Here is an 18,687-nt window from a genome sequence, read left to right as displayed (position 1 = left end):
ACACCTTCAAGAGCAAATTGGATCCTTATCTTGCTGGGATCCTATGACCCCAGCTGACTTCCTGCCCTTTGGGTGGGGGGCTGGACTCAATGATCTTCCCAGGTCCCTTCCAGCCCTAATGTCTATGAAATCTATAAAATACCTGTTCATTAAACACTTTTCTCTAAGTTCTTTCACAGAATGAACAGGGCATAAGTAGAATAAGCTGCCAATGGTATATTAAGAAACATCTCAAGTAGGAATCTTTCAGGGAGCTTTACACAACTGTTCTGAGGAATATATAGGAATATTCCCCAGAACCAATAATTGCTGTTACACACTGTTGATTATGTGCCCTTGGGGCAATGTAATTGGGAAACCAGAAATGCAACTGTTATGCTGGACCTATTACAATTTTTAAAAAACCAACAGGCATTTTCTGCATTCTTTAAGCAAACCCTTTAATCTTTAAATAATGTATGTGTTACATAACAAGGGATACATATGACAGGGTTTATTTTCATATTCTTAACAAATGCCAAGTCAGCAGAAGAAACAAGGGAAGCTATTGTTTGTCAAGGAGCTTCCATTTTTTTCTTGGTAAGAGTTTCTATTATGCAATCATACAGCATGGGGAAATGCGAAAATATTTCATAAACAGCACAGCATGTTAACTGCTCTTTTCTCCACTACTATAAATTGCATGTTTAAATTACTGCAGGTGTCCTTGTAAGTCTCTTAACACTGAACCTTCTGTTCTGTTCAGAGCTCTTTATTTTTCACTTGCATTTAAATTTCTCATTCATGAAACTACTCTTCAAGACAGGATGTAACATATGCTTAAAGTTACATATTCTTAACTTAAATTTAAGAGATTTCCTAAGTGGGGGACCCCAATTTCAGGAGCTCTTTTTGCAATGGTTTGAACTAAACCTGAACACTGAATAATGTTCACTTACCTTTTTCCTCTGGAAGTTCACATCAAGTTTCATTGAGGCACACTTGTTCAATGTATTCAGTCGTCTACAGGTAAAGCAAAACCCAAAGGTTAGCAACCTGTTAATGAAACGGACTTTCTATGATTTCAAAAGCTGACCTCTTATCTATTTGTAGGGTTGTAATTTATACAACAAGATTCAGAAAGTAACCATATTTTATTTTGTTCTACACTACAGACATATACATCGAGATGGTGTCTCACAGCTCAACAGCTTTCATAATTAGCTCTTAGATATGGCTATTTATTCATATCAGAGCATTTTGCAAATCACGTGAATGTCATTTTATCCAGGTAGGGGAAACTGAGGCTCAGAATGGGGAGGCAATTTGACTATACAAGTATGTAACCACAGTACTTCAGAACTCTTTTCTTGCAAATATTGCAGGATTCAAATGACTTATTAGAATCAGAATGCAGAGTGAATTTCAGATTTCATTCCTATTAGGCAGTTAGTAAAGTAAATGTTAAGGAAGTTTGTTGAGATTAATCAAATATTATCTAATTTAGTCTCATAGTCTATTCTTACATGTACAAATCCAATAGACTAATACAAAGAAGGTAACAAATAAGTTATCATCAACCTCCTTAAATAAATGCCTTGTTCATCCTTCAGATGATATTATAGTAATTTTTAAAAGATTTTTTGCTTGTTAATTTCAAAACATTTACATTTTGACAACGGGTTAACATTATTATTCTCTACGTTGAAGAACTATGTACATACATACTCACATCTTCATACATCAAAATGAGAGATCTATACATATATGCAAAGAACATACATTTTTAATTATGGAGGTGTTAGGTATGGGATAAATTACATGGGCATATGATAAAACTATAATATGTGTAACATAATATACTCTCATATCACCTGCCCAATCACCTGCCCAATCCACCTCTTTAGGGACTTCATCTAACTTTAAAATAGATAGCAGCTTCAAATAACCAGCATTTAAAAAAATCAGTCCACCAAAGAAACATTTCTCAATTCTCTTTATCCTGATTATTTTTTAATTTTGTTCAGTAAATTGCACCTGCCAAAACCCATTCATGGATAAAGTAACCTTCCATAAGTCATGACATATCATCCTGGGTTCATCACATTTGTGTGGATTACAGATACACACTCACACCCTTGCATAAAAAGAGGTGAATACTTGTGATCATTAGGGCTTTGTAACTACTTCATCAGTACTGTTAACAAATCCACCCCCAAGACTTAATTCTAGAATTGTAAAACTCTCAGAAGCTTCAAACATAAAGAAACCAACAAAACCCCAAAACCCAAACAGATAAACAAGCAGAAGAAACTCCGAACCTAGTAGTAAAAGTGTTCTTGTTTTGCCCTGGTATGGAATTGCTCAGCTTGAAATTGCTCTTTCTTGAGGCTTTGCAATGGCTTTGTCCTACCCTTGCCCATGATGGAATTGTTTAAGTATGAGCATCTATCCTTGTTCCAAATACCTACATATGAAGATACATTTTCAGAGGACTGAAACTCATCCTTACTGTAGAGACAATTTGCTCCCCAACATGAATCACAAGCTAAAATCTGATTTCATGCATCTCTAAATTAACTGGTTTCTGCCTTAGAATAGGTAAGCAAAAGGGGCAGGTATATAAAATACACTGTTTTATTGGGATGCTCAAAAATATTGTGTAGCTTGCTTGAGCAAGCCAGTTGTGCCCAGCTATTGCAATAAGCTGTTAAGCACTCAAATTTACTTAACTAAATCAAGTGAAACTTTTAAGTAGCATAAGCTAGTCCATTCCTGCAAAATCAGCTCATTAAATAGGTATCTTGAACTCCCTGTGTGTCTATATAATGAGAAAAATGAGAAAGAGACATTTTTAGATATAAACTCATAACCTTATAGTTAGGGATACTGAATATCTGCAGTTTCCTCTGAAATTGTTCAGCATCCTGTACAGTCAGGCCATAAATCATTAACTCCATTAGTCTGTAATGGGCAATGGAGATGCATTAGCTGAAAAGCAGAGGTATAGTTTTCTTATGCCTTCATAACAAACTGATTTCCCCAGAAGCTTTCAAAATAGTTTAACAAGCAGCCCTATACTCAAAGCCTATTTGCAGTTCTTTGAGAGGAGAATGTATAGCACAAAGAAGATGCATTTCAGATTCAAAGGATGATGCTTTTCCTTTTAGTCAATGCAATACCATATGCATCTGAAGAAATAAATGATTTATCTGAGATAGAACATGGATTTATGGTAGAAGGGAAAGGGAGAGTCAAAGGCCAATGGCTTGCATTTTGTTTTATTTGCAATGACATAACCTTAGAAGCCAATCAGGGTTTCATACGTAGCCAAGGGCAAAATCTGTATTTACTCCCAAAAAAGGACTCTCCTCTATTGTGGACAGCTACTGAAATCATGTGGTCAGACAAACCAAACAGACTAAACAAGAAGTGGCAATTTTCCCACTAACTGTACCGGAAAGCCAGGATTATTTCAGTCATAAACTGATGGGTTACTTTTTTAAAAGAGTCAGTCTCATCAAGTCAGAGACATTACCAGCTACACTGTTATCCTGACTGCTTTCTAAATGATATTTGTATAAAGAAACTATTCTATCAAAAAACAGAGCCAACTTTAATAGGAGCCTGTGCCTCAACCTCAGCTTTTAGCTTCTGTCATCTACAAAATTATAACACATTCTGGGGCTTTTCCAAAATCATGGAAAGATTTGCCAATACATTTACAGGATTAAAGATCAGCTTTATTAGTTTGCCTATTACCAGCATCTCCAATTAAATCCAGTCTGTTTGAACTTCTCACATGCTGTTGATGTGCCAATGGAGGCAGACAGCCTTCCCATCTGCTTATAACTATTATGTGAGTGACAGCCAAAGCCTCATTAAAACACAAGTCTTTGACTGAAAGACAGGCACTCATGTCCTGATCAAAGAGGAAGAGGCCACTGAGTTGCTATCTACACTTTTCATGTCATCGCCTCAGAACAACAGAGAGGTTACAGTGTTCGTAGGTTTAACAAAACATGAACCTTGAGTTTAAAGGGAAGACAGTACAACACATGTCAAATGAAATAACACTGGTAGGTATCACAGGAGGGTTTGGCATTAAAAAAATAAATTTATAGCTGTATCAAAGCACTTGTCAGAGAAACTGCAAAATATTTAGTGAAATCTTGCAGCTCATACTATAAATAGAAGGTCAGTGAAGTTTTCTCAATTTGTTCTTCACACAGTAATTGATAAGCACCATCACTTATATGTATAACATGGAATCACTGAGCATCAGGGCATCAAATTTTGCTGTTATTGTCCATTATGCTGCAGGCTCTTTGCCTGTTGTATCCTGTACAGCCCCAAACAGTGACTGACAAGTAAATAAATAAATAAAGCAAGGCAGAAGCTTCATAACTAGAAAATCCAGTGGGTGGCCTACTATCCATCTTCAACAGTTTTCCAGATTATCCTAAGACATCTTTAAAGTGACTTTGAACTGTGGGAACTCCCCCTGAATCTGGCCTGCAGTTGCTTCGTAGCAGCTGCGGGGGAATTCAGCCAATGGTACACCAGGGTCATGCAGAAACTATTCTGCCAGAAGGATCTAAATGCAATTGTGTGGCAGAGAGGGAGTAATCAACTGGGAAGGACATCTTCTGTGTTTGCAGATCAGAGGCTGCACTCTGCTGTGGATCTTCAGGATCCAGGGGTGAGAGAGAAATCATTGCATTAAACTTGGTGATCCATAGGCCACCCCTCAAGGGGATGTTCTGCAGGGAACTGCCATTGTTAATTATTTACTATTTTGTATTAACATTATGCCCAGAAGCCTTCACTGTGGACAAGGAGCCCATTGTTCTAGATCTGTACAAACATGGAACAAAGAGATGATCCCCATTCAAAAGAGCTACCTGGTAGGCCTGTGTGAAGTAGAAAGTATTTGCTTTGGATTCAGATTCAGTGATTCAGAGGGACAGTGATTCGATATGGTGATTTGAATCACTGTCCCAATTCGATTTGGCCAAATCTGAAGATATTCGGTGCCAAATCTTATTCAGCCATAGACTATACAGGCAGACAGTGCAGGCGGAAGCAGCTGGGGGAGCAGCCGAACAAGCCCTGGCTTGAACCAGAAGCCCTGGGAGAAGCCGCAGCTCGTCCGGCTGCTCCCCCAGTTGCCCACCCCCACCACTGGGGTGAGGCAGGCAGTCCTGGCAGCCCCAGGAAAAGCCATGGGAGCTGGGGGGAATGATTGGGGAGCTGGGGGATTGAACCAGGAACTGGTGAATCGAGTTGGAAGCTGGGGGGAAGGTTCAGGGGCTGGAGGAATGAACAGGGGCTTCCTCCCAGCTCCTGGTTCAATTCCTCCAGCTCCCAGTTCGATCCCCCAGCTCCCCGATCATTCCCCTCAGCCCCTGTGGCTTTTCCCAGGGCTGCCAACTCAAGCCACAGCTTGTCTGGGTGCTCCCCTTGTTGACCCCCACGCTGGAGCGAGGTACTCAGTGCTGGCAGTCCCAGGAGAAGCTGTAGGGGCTGCGGAAAATGATTGGGAACTGAGGGGAATGATCGGGGAGCTGCGGGGTTGAACCAGGAACTGGGGAATTGAACTGGATGGAAGCCCCTGTTCATTCCCCCAGTTCCTGTTCGATCCCCCAGCTCCCCAATCATCTTCCCAGCCCCCACTGCTTCTCCTGGGGCTGCCAGCACTGCCTGCCTCATCCTGGTGGGGGAGCAGCCGGACGAGCCACGGCTTGTCCCAGGTCTGCCGGCTCAAGCTGGGACTTGTCCGGCTGCTCCCCAGCTGCTCACACCGGCACTGTCTAGTGCCTGCCTGTACAGTCTATGTTCAAATCTCTGAATTGATTCAGAGGCTTCTGACTTGATTCGGAAAGATTAATGGGTCTCCGGTTTGATTTGGATTTGGGGATTCGGGCACCAAATCAAGCCAAATCTCCCATGAATCGAATCAGCTATCAAAGCTTCACACAGCCCTACTGCCTGGTCTCCTGTCATGGTTTAGCCTGTGAAAGGGCAACCTCTGGTTCTTTGTTAATGGACTGTACATAGAAGCTAAGGACCGAGTGCCACAATTGGCAGGAGTGACAGGGAGAAGTTTGTACTGAAAAGGTCCATGCTCTACCTATTCCATAAATAAACAGAAGACTGTTTCCAGTCCTCTCATTCAGCACTTTCCCTGAGCATAACAGAGTCATAGTCATACGGAAGTAGGGCTGGAAGGGACCTCCAGAGGTCCTCCAGTCTAACCCCCTTGGCAAGGCAGGTTCATCCTCATCCAAACCATCCAATACAAACCATAATCTAAAATCTAGATAAGACTATTGTCAAAATAATAATGAAGATTCAAGCATTTAGACTTTACAATGGGCTACATATGTACATGGGCCATAAGCCCACTCACTGAACTGAACAGGAACCTTTTGATTGACATTAAGGTGACCTGGATTGGGCACTTCCTGTGCCTACAGAGAACCTGGTCAATCTTTTAATGGAACCTTGAACAACTTCATCTTTTTAAAAAACCCCATAAAGTTTTAAAAACACTGGAATTACAAAATAACTAAATAGGCTGCAGAATACATAATCATTTTAAAGTTTTTCAGTAGTATAACAATCTATATACAATGATACATGAAGTAAATGTATGCTATCAAATAGACAACTCTGGACAGAGAATGGACGAAATATAATAATACTGAATTAAATTAAGGCTTCTTGCTGTTTGGCACTTTTGAAGATGAGTATATTTATCTAGGGACCTAAATATCGATTTAGGAGAAGAACATTATATACTTATTTTGTCAAATCTTGGTCATTAGATCCTAACAATATGTTAAAAGAATGATATTTAGAGTGTGAAGTCAAGATTTCAATTGCTTGAATTTTCATTCTACATTATGTTCTTTTAAATTCTTTGTATGAAATGTGCTAGGTTTTAAGGTACAAATACATTTTATTACATGCAACTGTAACAAAGCTTCATCATGCTTCGTAAGTAGGGTTGATCTCTGAGCACTGCTGCTCAGACTTTCACCACTTGAATCAAATGTATTTGAGCAGGAGACTGCTATTCCTGAGTGAAAGGCTTTCTACTGGAACTAGATGCACGTCCAGTAGTTGCTTTGAGAGATCTTGGCTCACCATATGGGAGTTGAGAGAGCTCCTGCTCTTTGGAACGTGTGCTGGTTTTGGAGTGGATAAGAAGACACCCTCCTGGCTTTCACCCACCTACATTTTCACTACAGCTGTCTTTCGAAGTTCCCAGAGAAGCATCTGTTTCTGCTGCTTTGGATGCTGCATAGGTCAAGTCATGAAATATTCATGTTCAATCAATATTATGGTAAGCTAACGAGGAATACTAATGAGAGGGAAAATGGTGATTTTCTGCCATTACTCTCTCAATAAAATCTAAGTATCATCTCATGAAATCAAATAAAAGGTACTTCTCTAATGCAAGGGGTTTTCCCCCTCCATATTTCGAAGACCTGCTATAAATAATAGAGGTGTAATAATGTCTGAAATAGTCACTAAACTCTGTTATAGTAGGACTGCTTAGGCATTCTAAATATATAGTGCTCCTGGCAGACATTATTTTCATCACATGCCAGGAATTGAGGACTTTTGTCACTCAGTGAAAATGTTCCTGGCTTGATGTTCAAGGGGCAACAGTGTGAAGGGGATAAAAGCAGCACTGGAGCTTGCCCTGCCAGCATTCACCAGTTACAGAAGCTGAAGAGCTACTGCCAGGGGTAAATCCAAGTCACCCCTTCCGCCCCTTCCAACATCTGCTGTGCAGTGAATGTCTCATGTCCCACTGACCACCACTTTGTCTCCTGTCCCTTACACCCTGATCAATCTGAATCATGACTCTGACGTTCCAGCTTTAAATTTAAAGATAAACTCAAATAAAAAATAACAAATACATTTAGCTCAGCAGTATGTGCTGAATGTTCTGCTAATTGGTCTAAAGGCTTGGTCATGCATTCTTTGGAAGTTAGAGGGAGTTCTGGGTACACAAGGAATGTGAAACTGGGCCCAAGCAGGATACTCAGCACCCACAAAAACAGCTGACCTTTTTTGTCTTTTGTTTTCCATTTCATAATACGATGTCTTGGCCAGCTGGCTCTCATGTGACACCCAGCATGCATCTTACATCAATGCCACCACAGACACTGTGAGGGCCTGGAACTGGCCTGCAGCAGTCAGATACACTCTAGGGATTCGTAATGCATTGCACAATTTTGAAAATATTGATTTGATTTGTAACGACTGGTGGGCTGACATGATTTGTTGTACTCCCTGAACTAGAATCTTGACATTTGGCATAATCACTCAGCATGGGTCACTGGGAAAAAAAAAACAACCTCTCCATCACCTTTCCGTGAGGAAGACGCCAAGAGATCGGTTTAACAATTAAAAATATCGATGCTAGTTCCTTCTTAGAGGGAGTTTTGTACTGACATATATGTGGAATAAACCCAGTGTATCTAGTGAGCCAGGAGCTGCATGTGTTCACCAACAAGCTCAGCTTTTCATTAGTGCTTTCATTACTTCATGTACAATGCCACACAAAAGCTAGCTCCACTAATTCCATGTCAGAAGGCAGGGCACATGAAACAAGCATTGCATGTCTCTTTACAGTTCCTTGGAGCCACTGTAATTGGGCAATAAAGAGGCATCTCAAGTTCCTAACTGTTTCTGTTGTGAAGAAATCTTCAGAAATGTAAACCAAGTACAACTGCTGCAGAGGTGTTTTGGTGAGTCCACAGAGAACCTGGAACAACATCTCTATAAGCAGTGAATTACGCCATTTATCTCAAGCCCCCTGGAGAAGAACTGTACTCAAGGAACTCAGCAGGGCTCAGCAAACAGAATGATCATATTTCAAATGTTTTCACATTTCCTGAGAATGATGTCTCACGTGGGTGGAACTTTGTGAGTGGAGTCCATTAGTGTCACCATTGTTTCTTCCCAGACTTGACAATATTAGTCTATATTAAAGCAGACTATATTAAAGTTTCATACTATATTAAAGTGCATGACTTTCTTCATATTGAATTGAAGTTGTGGGATTGATATAAATGTATCTGTGTGTGGGAGGAGGCAGTGTTCATCAGGGACTGGAAGGTTCGTGCCAGGCTATGGAACAACAGTGCCACTGGTCTATAGCTACTCCATTCCCCCCCAAACCTTGGAGAATAATGGAAATAGCAGTGGTTCCCCAACTAATGGTTGGGACCATTTGGGGTTGTGGCACTTACAAACAGGGCTGTACCCCCAGTCTCCCCCACCAAGTTCAATTACTGTAGATGGGCTCAGACCAGGAATGGGGTTCCCGCCCCCAAAGGATTGAGAACTGCTGGATTATAGGATGCACTTAATGGTCTTTCCCTCTGGCTTCTCCGAAGTGGTTTCCTAGTATGGGCTCATTAATCCCTCCAGGCATACAATCCCATAAGCAGCAGAGCTGTACTTAATTCTCTTACATCTTTAGCCCCAGACATGGAAGAAGGGACAGGTTTTGATCCAAAAATCACATCTAGATTATCTCTGCTTAATCTGATGTTGTCACTGAGAAAGCTTCTTTTTTATGTACTGGACCTTGCCTGCTTAGTGGCAGAAGTTGTCTTGTACTTGGGCATGTGGAAGGGAGCAGAGCAAGCTAACTATGGGGGAAAAAGAAGAGGAACGGTGTCTTCACACTGAAGTTCTCTTTGACTACCCAAAGACCTTTTCCAGAATAATCAAAAAGTTGGTGCACTCTGGGTCCTATGGATTGCACTGGAACACAGTGAAACTGCACGTGGTATATTGTCCCTGAGCATGGAATAAACAGATATACAATGTTGGTCCTCATCCTGGTAGCAATGACAATAACAAGAGTAAAGCAAGGACCAATGACAATACAACAGTATAGGAGCTATTCCTGCCAGGAAGAAGCAAGATTTTGAGTTTTGTGGAAAGAAGGCTTCTGATCCTTCACCGATTAACAGAAGAGTTACCTATATGCAGTTCACACATGAATCCATAATTTATACTGGGTTGGTTAGTTTTGTCCCTTGTTCTTTCCAAAAGCCACTAATTCCTTTCCACTAATGGGATAGTATGATGATGGATTTAGGTCTTTTTTAAATCTTGTGATTCTTTGGCGAGAAATTTGGGCCCTCCTTTAGGATCTTCTGTCCAAGATTATATACCGTATTTTGAAGACTGTACCTATTCAATTTGCAAAGACAAACACACACTGGAATATTGCTTTAAAAGTAACGCATATATTATGATTGTTACGGTATCAGGAAAGACACATCAGATGTTATTTACCTGCAAAGAGGTTCTACAAGGTCCTTATCAAGAAAATCATGGTCTGTCTTTACAGCTGCAATGTCAATAGGAAACTGGGAATCTATAAGGGAGACATAACATTAAAGCAACTGCTTGTTATTCAGAAGGAAACATACAGCCTATGTTAAAAACATACTGCAGTGTCCTGTCAACAAAAATACAGTCTGACCTATTTCACATTGTTGCTTCTAATGCAATGTCCATGCCTTACTCAGTCATTTCTCATCATTTCAAGTTTATTATATTAAAAGTGAAGTTGAAAGATCTGTGCACAAAAGGGGTGGTAACATATCTGAGTTTGTATTGATAAAATGTTAAATTATAAGCTTTTCTTTCTGATCACTGGTGGGAAAAAAGTGACAGCTGAGAATAACTTTAACATTCCCATTTTTCACATAAGAAGCAAGGCTGTCCAATCCAACCCTTACGAGTTAGGGAAATATTTGCTCAACAGATTTTCCCATGAAATAGACTGTTTTGACTTTTTGTTTTTAACATAATTCACAATACCAGAGAGTTCAGATAAAGGGTGATTGAAGTAACAGATGAGAAGAAATGAGCTTAATGTACTATTCACCCCAACTATTAGCTGGAAATTTAAAAACAAAGCTAGAAATCTGGGAGATGACATTTATAATAAAAAGTGACATGCCTTGACAAATTACTGGGCTCCAGTATAACAGTGGAATGGATTCCAGCATTGTAGTTATACTCCAGATTGTTTTGCAGTCCTTTATGTCCCACAGCAGTCAAAACTGATATAAAAAATATGGCCAACATTTTTAAACACTAAAAGCAAATACCTGAGTCCATTTTCAGATGTCTATATACACGACCTGATTTTCAGAGCTGCTGAGCACCCTCAGCTCATTTTGACTTTAAAGGAATTGTGGATGCCTAGCACAGACCAGTAACTGGAAGGGTCCAAGGGAACACTCCTTCCCACCCTCAACTTCAGGTAAAAAGGTAATATTCTCCCAACTTTGATCTGGAAGAAAAGAAGGTGCGGAAAAGAGGCTAAACCCAGCCCTCAGGAAGTCTGTGCTATGCAGAAGCAGAGCTAAGCATTCTCACCTTCATACAGACTGGGTAAGAGGAGAAAAGGCTTACACCCCTCTGCTGCCAACTCCAGATTCAGTCATGAGAGGCAGGCAGAGAAAAGAATTCCCCTTTTTCCTGTGGGCTCCGCTAGCTCCAACAATCTTGGGGCCAGGGTTTCAATATCCCTTTACTTTTACATGGTTGCTGATCTTGGCTTCCACTGAGAGTGGAACAAATATGGAAAGCTCTGGACACTGCCAGCTTTGCAGAATGGCTGCATTTTGAAACTCATTTTGAACTTATTTTGTGTTTTCATTTCCATTTTCTTTCTTGGCTGAGTTCCCCAATCTCTCATCAGCATGTTAAAATAAACTTCTAACCTTCCTCCTCCTCTTCCTCATTTTTCCTTAATTATCAGCTACTCCTTTCTTGTTCCTCCCCAATCACTGGTTACATTTAAATGTCAGTAGCATAACTGAGGGTCGGCAACCAGGGCATGAGCCCCAGGTACTGAGTAAAAGTGGGCACTGGGATGGAGACAAGGAGATTCCAAGGCTCTGGATGTGTGGAGTGGAGCTGATTCAGGAGTTCCCCTCAGGAGATAATCCCTATCACAGAATAATAAAATCATAGAAAATTAGGGTTGGAAGGGACTCAGGAGATCATCTAGTCCAATCCCCTGCTCAAAGCAGGACCATCCCCAACTAGATTATCCCAGCCAAGACTTTGTCTAGCCGAGTCTTAAAAACCTCCAAGCATAGAAATTCTACCTCTCTGGGTAACCTGTTCCAGTACTTCACTACCTTCCTCATGACAGAGTTTTTCCTAATCTCTAACCCCAACTTCCCTCACTGCAACTTCAGACCACTGCTGTTTGTTCTGTCATCTGCCACCACTGAGAACAGTCTACCTCCATCCTCTTTGGACTACCCTTCAGATAGTTGAGGGCTGCTATTAAATCCCCTCAGCCTTCTCTTCTCTAGACTAAATAAGCCCAATCCTTCAGCCTCTCTTCAGAAGTCATGTTCTCCAACCCTCTAACTATTTTTGTTGCCCTCTACTGCACTCTCTCCACTTTGTCCACATAATTTCTGTAATGGGGGGGCCCAAAACTGGATACAGTACTTCAGGTGTGGCCCCACTAGTGCTGAATACAGGAGCAACACTCCTACTAATGCAGCTCAGTATGCCAGTAGCTTTCTTCATCAACAAGGGCACGTTTTTGGCTCATATTCAGATTCTTGTCCGCTGTAACCCCTTGGTCCTTTTCTGCAGAGCCGCTGCTTAGCCAGTTGGTCCCCAGTCTGTACCTGGCCATGGGATTTTTCCATCCTAGTGCAGGACCATGCACTTGTCCTTATTGAACTTTATCCAATTTCATTTGGTGCAATCCTCCAATTTAGCTAGGTCTCTCTACATCATAGCCCTACCCTCCAGCATATCTACTACTTCCCACAGCTTGCTGTCATCTGCAAACTTGCTGAGGGTGCACTCCAAACCATCTTCCAGATCATTGATGGAAACACTGAACAAAACTAGTCCCTGCATCAAGCGTGGGGCACTCCACTTGATACCAGTTAGACATCGAATCGTTGATTACTACCCTTTGAGCCTGATGATCTAGCCAGTTTTCTATCTTACAGTCCATTCATCAAACCTATACTTTCTTAGCTTGCTTGCAAGGATGTTGTAGAAGACCATATCAAAAGCCTTGCTAAAGGCAAGGTAGATGACATCCACTGCTCTCCCCGCATCCACAGAGCCAGTCATAATAGAAGGCAATCAGGTTGATCAGGCATGACTTGCCCTTGTTGAATCCAGGCTGACTGTTTCTAATCACCTTCTACTTCTCCAGGTCCTTAGAAATGGAATCCTTGAGGACCTGCTGTATGATTTTTCCAGGGACTCAGGTGAGGCTCATTGGTTTGTAGTTCCCTGGATCTTTCTTCTTCCCTTTCTTAAAGATGTACATTTTATTTGCCCATTTCCAGTTGTCTGGGACCTCTTTTAACCACCATGAGCTTTCAAAAATAATGGCCAGCAGGTCTGCAATCACATCAGTCAGTTCCCTTGGCATCTGTGGGTGTGTCCAGATGAGCACGCACATGTGTCTTGCAGTGTCTCAAAGCTGCAAGAGGCACGTTTGGGAATGAGAAAACATCCTACACGATGCAAATTTGCAGCACAGGGGCAAAATGAGATCCCTGGATATCCAGGGGTCAAAAAAAACTGTAGGGTCCTGGACCGTGTCCTGAGGCAGTGGGAGGCTGGGTCCTACACAGAGATGCTCTGGTAGCAGCCAGAGCATCTCTATGGCTGGCCATCACCCTGGTGCTGAAAAACACTACCTGCTGGTGCAGCGCCAGCCACAGGGAGTTGGACCCAGGCTCCAGTGCCGGTAAGTAGGGGGTGGGGGGCTGGAGGAGGGCAGAGGGGACCATGTCCCTTGCTAATTGCAACTCCAAATGCATTTCTTGATTTCATCCCTGCATGCCCAAGAAACACTGTTATACTCCTCCCTAGTCATTTGTCCAAGTTTCCACTTCTTGTAAGCTTTCTTTTTGTGTTTTAGCTCACTAAAGAGTCCCTGCTAAGCCAAGCTGGTATTCTATTATACTTACTAGTGTTCCTATGCATTAGGATAGATTGTCCCTGTGCTCTCAGTCAGGCTTCTTTAAAGTACCACCAACTCTCCTGGACTCCTCAGACTGGCTTCCCAGGGGATCCTGCCATCAGTTCCCTGAGTGAGTTGCAGTCTGCTTTTCTGAAGTCCATGTTCCTTACTCTGCTGCTCTCCTTCCTTTCCTTCCTCAGGAACCTGAACTCAATCATCTCATCATCACTGCTGCCCAAGTTGCCATCCACTACTACATTTCCCACCAATTCTTCCCTGTTTGGGAGGAGCAGGTCAAGAAGATCATGGCTCCTACATGGCCTCTTGCACCAAAAAATTGTCCCCAATGCTCTCCAAAAACTTCCCAGATTGTCTGTACATGGCTGTATTGCCCTCCCAGCAGATGTCAGAGTGACTGAAGTCCCCCATGAGAACCAAGGCCCATGATCAGGAAACTTCTGCTAGCTGTTTAAGGAAAGCCTCATGCACCACTTCCTCCCGGTCTGGTGGTCTATAGCAGATACTCACCATGACATTACCCTTGTTGCTCTTCCCTTTGACCCTAACTCAGGGACTTTCAATAGGTCTATCTCCAGTTTCATCCTGGAGCTCTGAGCGATCATATAACTCTTTTACATAAAGTGCAATTCCTCCTCCTCTTCTCCCCTTCCTGTCCTTCCTGAACAATTTACACCCATCCATGACAGTGCACCAATCATGCAAGCTGCCCCACCAAGTCTCTGTCACATTACAGTTCCTTGACTATGCAAGGACTTCCAATTCTTCCTGCTTGTTTCCCAGGCTTCATGCAATTGTGTACAAATACCTGAGGTAACTAGCCAATTGCCCTACTTTCTCAGGAAGAACGGGAAGGCCTCCCCTATTGTCCCTTCCTACTTGTGCTTCTTTCAGGTCATCCAACTTCCCCACTTACCTCAGGGCTTTGGTCTCCATCCCCTGGTGAACCAAATTCAAAGCCTTCCTCCTTAGGTTAGCAAGCCTATCTGGGAAGATCTCATCTCTTCCTAACAATCCTTTTCCTTGGAACAACATCCTGTGGTCAAAAAAGCCAAAGCCCTGCTGGTGACACCTATGTATTGACCTGCAGGATGCAACCACTCCCACCTAGGCCCTTCGTTTTGACTGGAAGGAACACCACCTGAGCCCCTGTCCCCTTCACCCCTACACACACAGCCCTGTAGTCACTTTTGAACTGCTCAGGGTCACCCTGGCAGTATCACTGGTGCCCACATGAATAAGCAGCATGGAATAGCAGTCAGATAGCCAGATTCCCATCTGGCCCTCTCCCATCTGGCTGTCACTGGAAGGAACCTTCAAGCTGCAGTTCCCACAGTGCCAAACCAGGATGTACATGGAAACCTGGACTGTGAGTAGCCCTGCCTAGATAGACACCTCAGAGATTCAAGCAGAGGAAGAACTGGAAGTGGCAGTGGCTCTGGCATTGCAATATCCTTCAGTCATTTCCCTGGGTCTCTTAATCCACTGCCTCTCTCTTCTGGACCCTTTTATTAAGCAGACCTTCCCTAGAAAACTTCCCCATTAAGATGGCCTGTTCACTGCTCCTTGGACCTGAAAGGTTCCCTTTTCCCTTTTCCCTGCTAATCTGCTTCCTCTCTCCAAGCCTCCAGTGAAGGAAAGCAAGAGAGAGTTTCTGGGTAAGTTTCCTAAAGAACTCCCCCTTGCTCTGAACTCTACTCAAACAAGGGTCTTAAGTATTGGTCTAACTGCTGACTTTCAGCTACTTGAATTAAATATATGTAGGCGAGTTACTCTTAATTAAAGAAAGCACTTTTCTTACAGGTTCCCCTTCAGAGCTGGGGGTGGCAAACTGACCTGGAAACTGACTTGCAAACTGCCCAGGTCACTCACACACTGGTCACTTGGGGAGTCTCATTTTATACCTTGCTGGTCCTGAACTGGCCCCGCCCCCTTGTTAGGGCTTTTGGCAGACACAGGCAGCAATCACCCAGCAATCACTCAGCTGGCACAAATCCCAGCTGCTCAGAGAACATGGTCAAACACAGTCTACCAAATAAACATTCAGCAAGCCAAGCACCAGGCAGTAATGAGTCTGCTGGCCAGGGTGCCTCTGCTAAATGTTATACCCCATGTTATATTAAAATATGTAAATAAATTATGCCTAGATTTAGGCCTTCCTCCTAAAAAAATCCCTGTTCATGGGAAAGCCTCTATATGAAGAGCGCAACTGAACAGTTGGCAGAGACAGGGTGTTTGGTTCAGCACTGTCAACCCCAAGCATTCAAAATCCTAAGTCAAGCCCTCAAACCCATGAAGAATTTATTAAAATTGTTTTTGGGGCCCTTTTAACTCATCTGGTTTGTGAAACTTTGAGGCTCACAGAGGTCACTGTACGTGAATCTAGATGTGCGCTTTACTGCAGAGTTGACTAATTAGCTCCACAGGAAAGTGTCCCCATCTGCTGGTATTAGGATGCAGTAAACTAACTCTGCTGTAAGATAGCATTAAGTCTGATTAAACACGTGTGTAGATGATGACCACCAGGTGCAAACTGTGCCCAGGCAGTCTGGCCAGCCACGGGCCAGCCCCACAGTTCCTGCCAGCCCCTCTGATGTCTGATGCTGTCACCCAGAGCCTGGGGCTGATTCCCCATGACCAGCCCAGCTCAGCCCCATGACCAGCCCAGGGTGCTCCACCCCAGCTCAAATTGCTGCTGTCCCAGGCGCACAAGTAAATGGTGCACCCGGGAGGGGTGTACTCTGGCTCAAATGGCTCTGGAGTTTATTGCGTTGCATTAATTGCATGTGTAGATGCACCCAGTGTCAAGCTTTTCTCCACAACATGAAGACAAGAAACTCACTTTTTAGAAATGAAATTAGAGATGTTTATGTACTCATTTGATTCCAGGAATGAAAACTTTCAGAAAATCAGTTCCTGTTGTTCACAATACCATCATGTGAACTGACAACACTATAGCCTGTAAGCTGTGCAGGCTCAGAGTGTGTAATGAAATGCATGGGACACTTTAGGAGTTAAAACAATAGAAATATCCACAACAACATACCTTCATAGAGATGAGCATATTGTGGAAATCCAGCAGCTCGTAACCAGTCACACGTTTCCTTTGCTTCAATTTCTGAAAAGCACAAGAAAGGAAAATAGGTTTATCCTATACATGTTTTGCTATTTTGCATCAGAAATTATTTTAAATACACGTAAATAATGAGACTTAATTTAATAACAGATGTTGACCATACTAAGTCATCATTCAACAAGTGCATTATGGGGCATCAGTTAAACAGGTGGCTATGAAAAAAGCCCACCTGCCTCACAGGAATAGTGGAATTTGCACCACCCTTTGGAGATATCATATGCAGTAGGATGGATTGCCACCCTTATGTCAACATTAGAAATGACCATCATATATGGGAGGTTTGTTCAAGCCAGGTCTATGGCATAATTTCCTGTCCTTGCATTGCGCTCCTTATGGAGGTGTGTGTGGGGATAAAGTGGGGATTGATCAGCCCAGAGAGAATCTGTGAGAATACCTCCAGTGAAGACCTGCTGTCAAAAAGCCAAATGGAGATACACCAGGGACAACAGCAAGTTCAGAACCCAAGTCTGATCCTCCTGACCCTATGATCATCTGATAGGTGTGAGGGTACACTCTACAAACATTTCAGGATGGGGATGCGGATGGGGATGGGGGGAATGGCTGGTAGGCAGCAGAACGTTGCTTATTTGCATAAGGGTGAAAGAGCAACCCTAGATAAGTGCTACATAGCAATAATTGACAGAAATTAAATAATAAAAATGAAGGTAAAATTTAGGGCCACCATCAGTTTCTATACTGAAAAAATGACCCTGTACCTACAATCAAGCATGTCTTTATTCCCACTGATGTCTCACAAACAGTAATATACATAAGATAAGAGCCAAATTATGCATGACTATTTGCTATGCTTCATTACATGGATGCATGTTCCCTGAAGTATAAGGTACGTTTATGCCTAAGAAAGTCGATAGCCATGTACACTATCATCCAACATGAGGGAAAACACAGAGAGTTTTGCCATATTCAGATTTTGCAGCCAGAAAAATCTGCCCCATACAGTAATGGTGATTAAACACAGCATAATTAGTTGGACTGGAAAGAGGAAAAATCAGCCTTAGTATCTCTTCTGAAAATTCTGTATGAATGCTCAAATGAGGGTAAATTGGTTTTGTACTAACCACAAAGCTCAGTAGGTTCACTGAGACGGGTTTTCCCTGGTGTTATGCCAATCAAATCAACAGTTACAACCCTGATGCATTTGGCCTACTGAAGCTCACTGGACAGTCTGCTTGAGAAAATTGGAAGCCTCTTGTTGTACCATACTATATAAGACTAAGACACTTTTTTCTGCTCCTCTGAATATTCAATCATACCAATAATTTTGTTAGAAGATATAAGCCTGGGTCATCAAAAGCACAATTTCCAAAAGATGATCACATAGTTAGTAACAGGCCTGCAATGACCATGAACATCAGCAGTGCTGAAATGGATTCGCTGTCAGATCTTCATTTACTCTGACATTAACTCATGTCACAGCCAAAAGAAGAGTTTTAGAGTACATTGAGTTCTGAGCACTGCACAAAGGAATGAAAGCATGGCTCTTACTGCTGAACATCTGTATGCTGAAATCACATCTTTATGATGT

At 42.3% G+C, this 18,687-nt stretch overlaps 1 protein-coding gene across 4 annotated transcripts in view; it reads right to left on the bottom strand.

Moving 5' to 3' along the window:
• Nucleotides 1-18,687, bottom strand: part of STARD13 (StAR related lipid transfer domain containing 13) — a 520,536-nt gene that overhangs the window by 45,202 nt on the left and 456,647 nt on the right. For all 4 annotated transcript variants that reach the window (XM_019530086.1, XM_019530084.1, XM_019530083.1 and 1 more), the window contains 3 exons: nucleotides 17,052-17,123; nucleotides 10,312-10,393; nucleotides 939-1,002 (listed from right to left, as the gene is read on the bottom strand). In XM_019530086.1, the coding sequence (XP_019385631.1) occupies nucleotides 939-1,002; nucleotides 10,312-10,393; nucleotides 17,052-17,123 (218 nt within the window). The remainder of the gene's footprint in view (nucleotides 1-938; nucleotides 1,003-10,311; nucleotides 10,394-17,051; nucleotides 17,124-18,687) is intronic.

The sequence above is a fragment of the Crocodylus porosus genome, unplaced genomic scaffold (assembly GCF_001723895.1).
Source record: "Crocodylus porosus isolate Cpor-Errol unplaced genomic scaffold, CroPor_comp1, whole genome shotgun sequence".
Classification (NCBI taxonomy): Eukaryota; Metazoa; Chordata; order Crocodylia; family Crocodylidae; genus Crocodylus; species Crocodylus porosus.
Note: the sequence above shows the minus strand (reverse complement) of the source record. Positions and strands in the feature narration are given on the sequence as shown.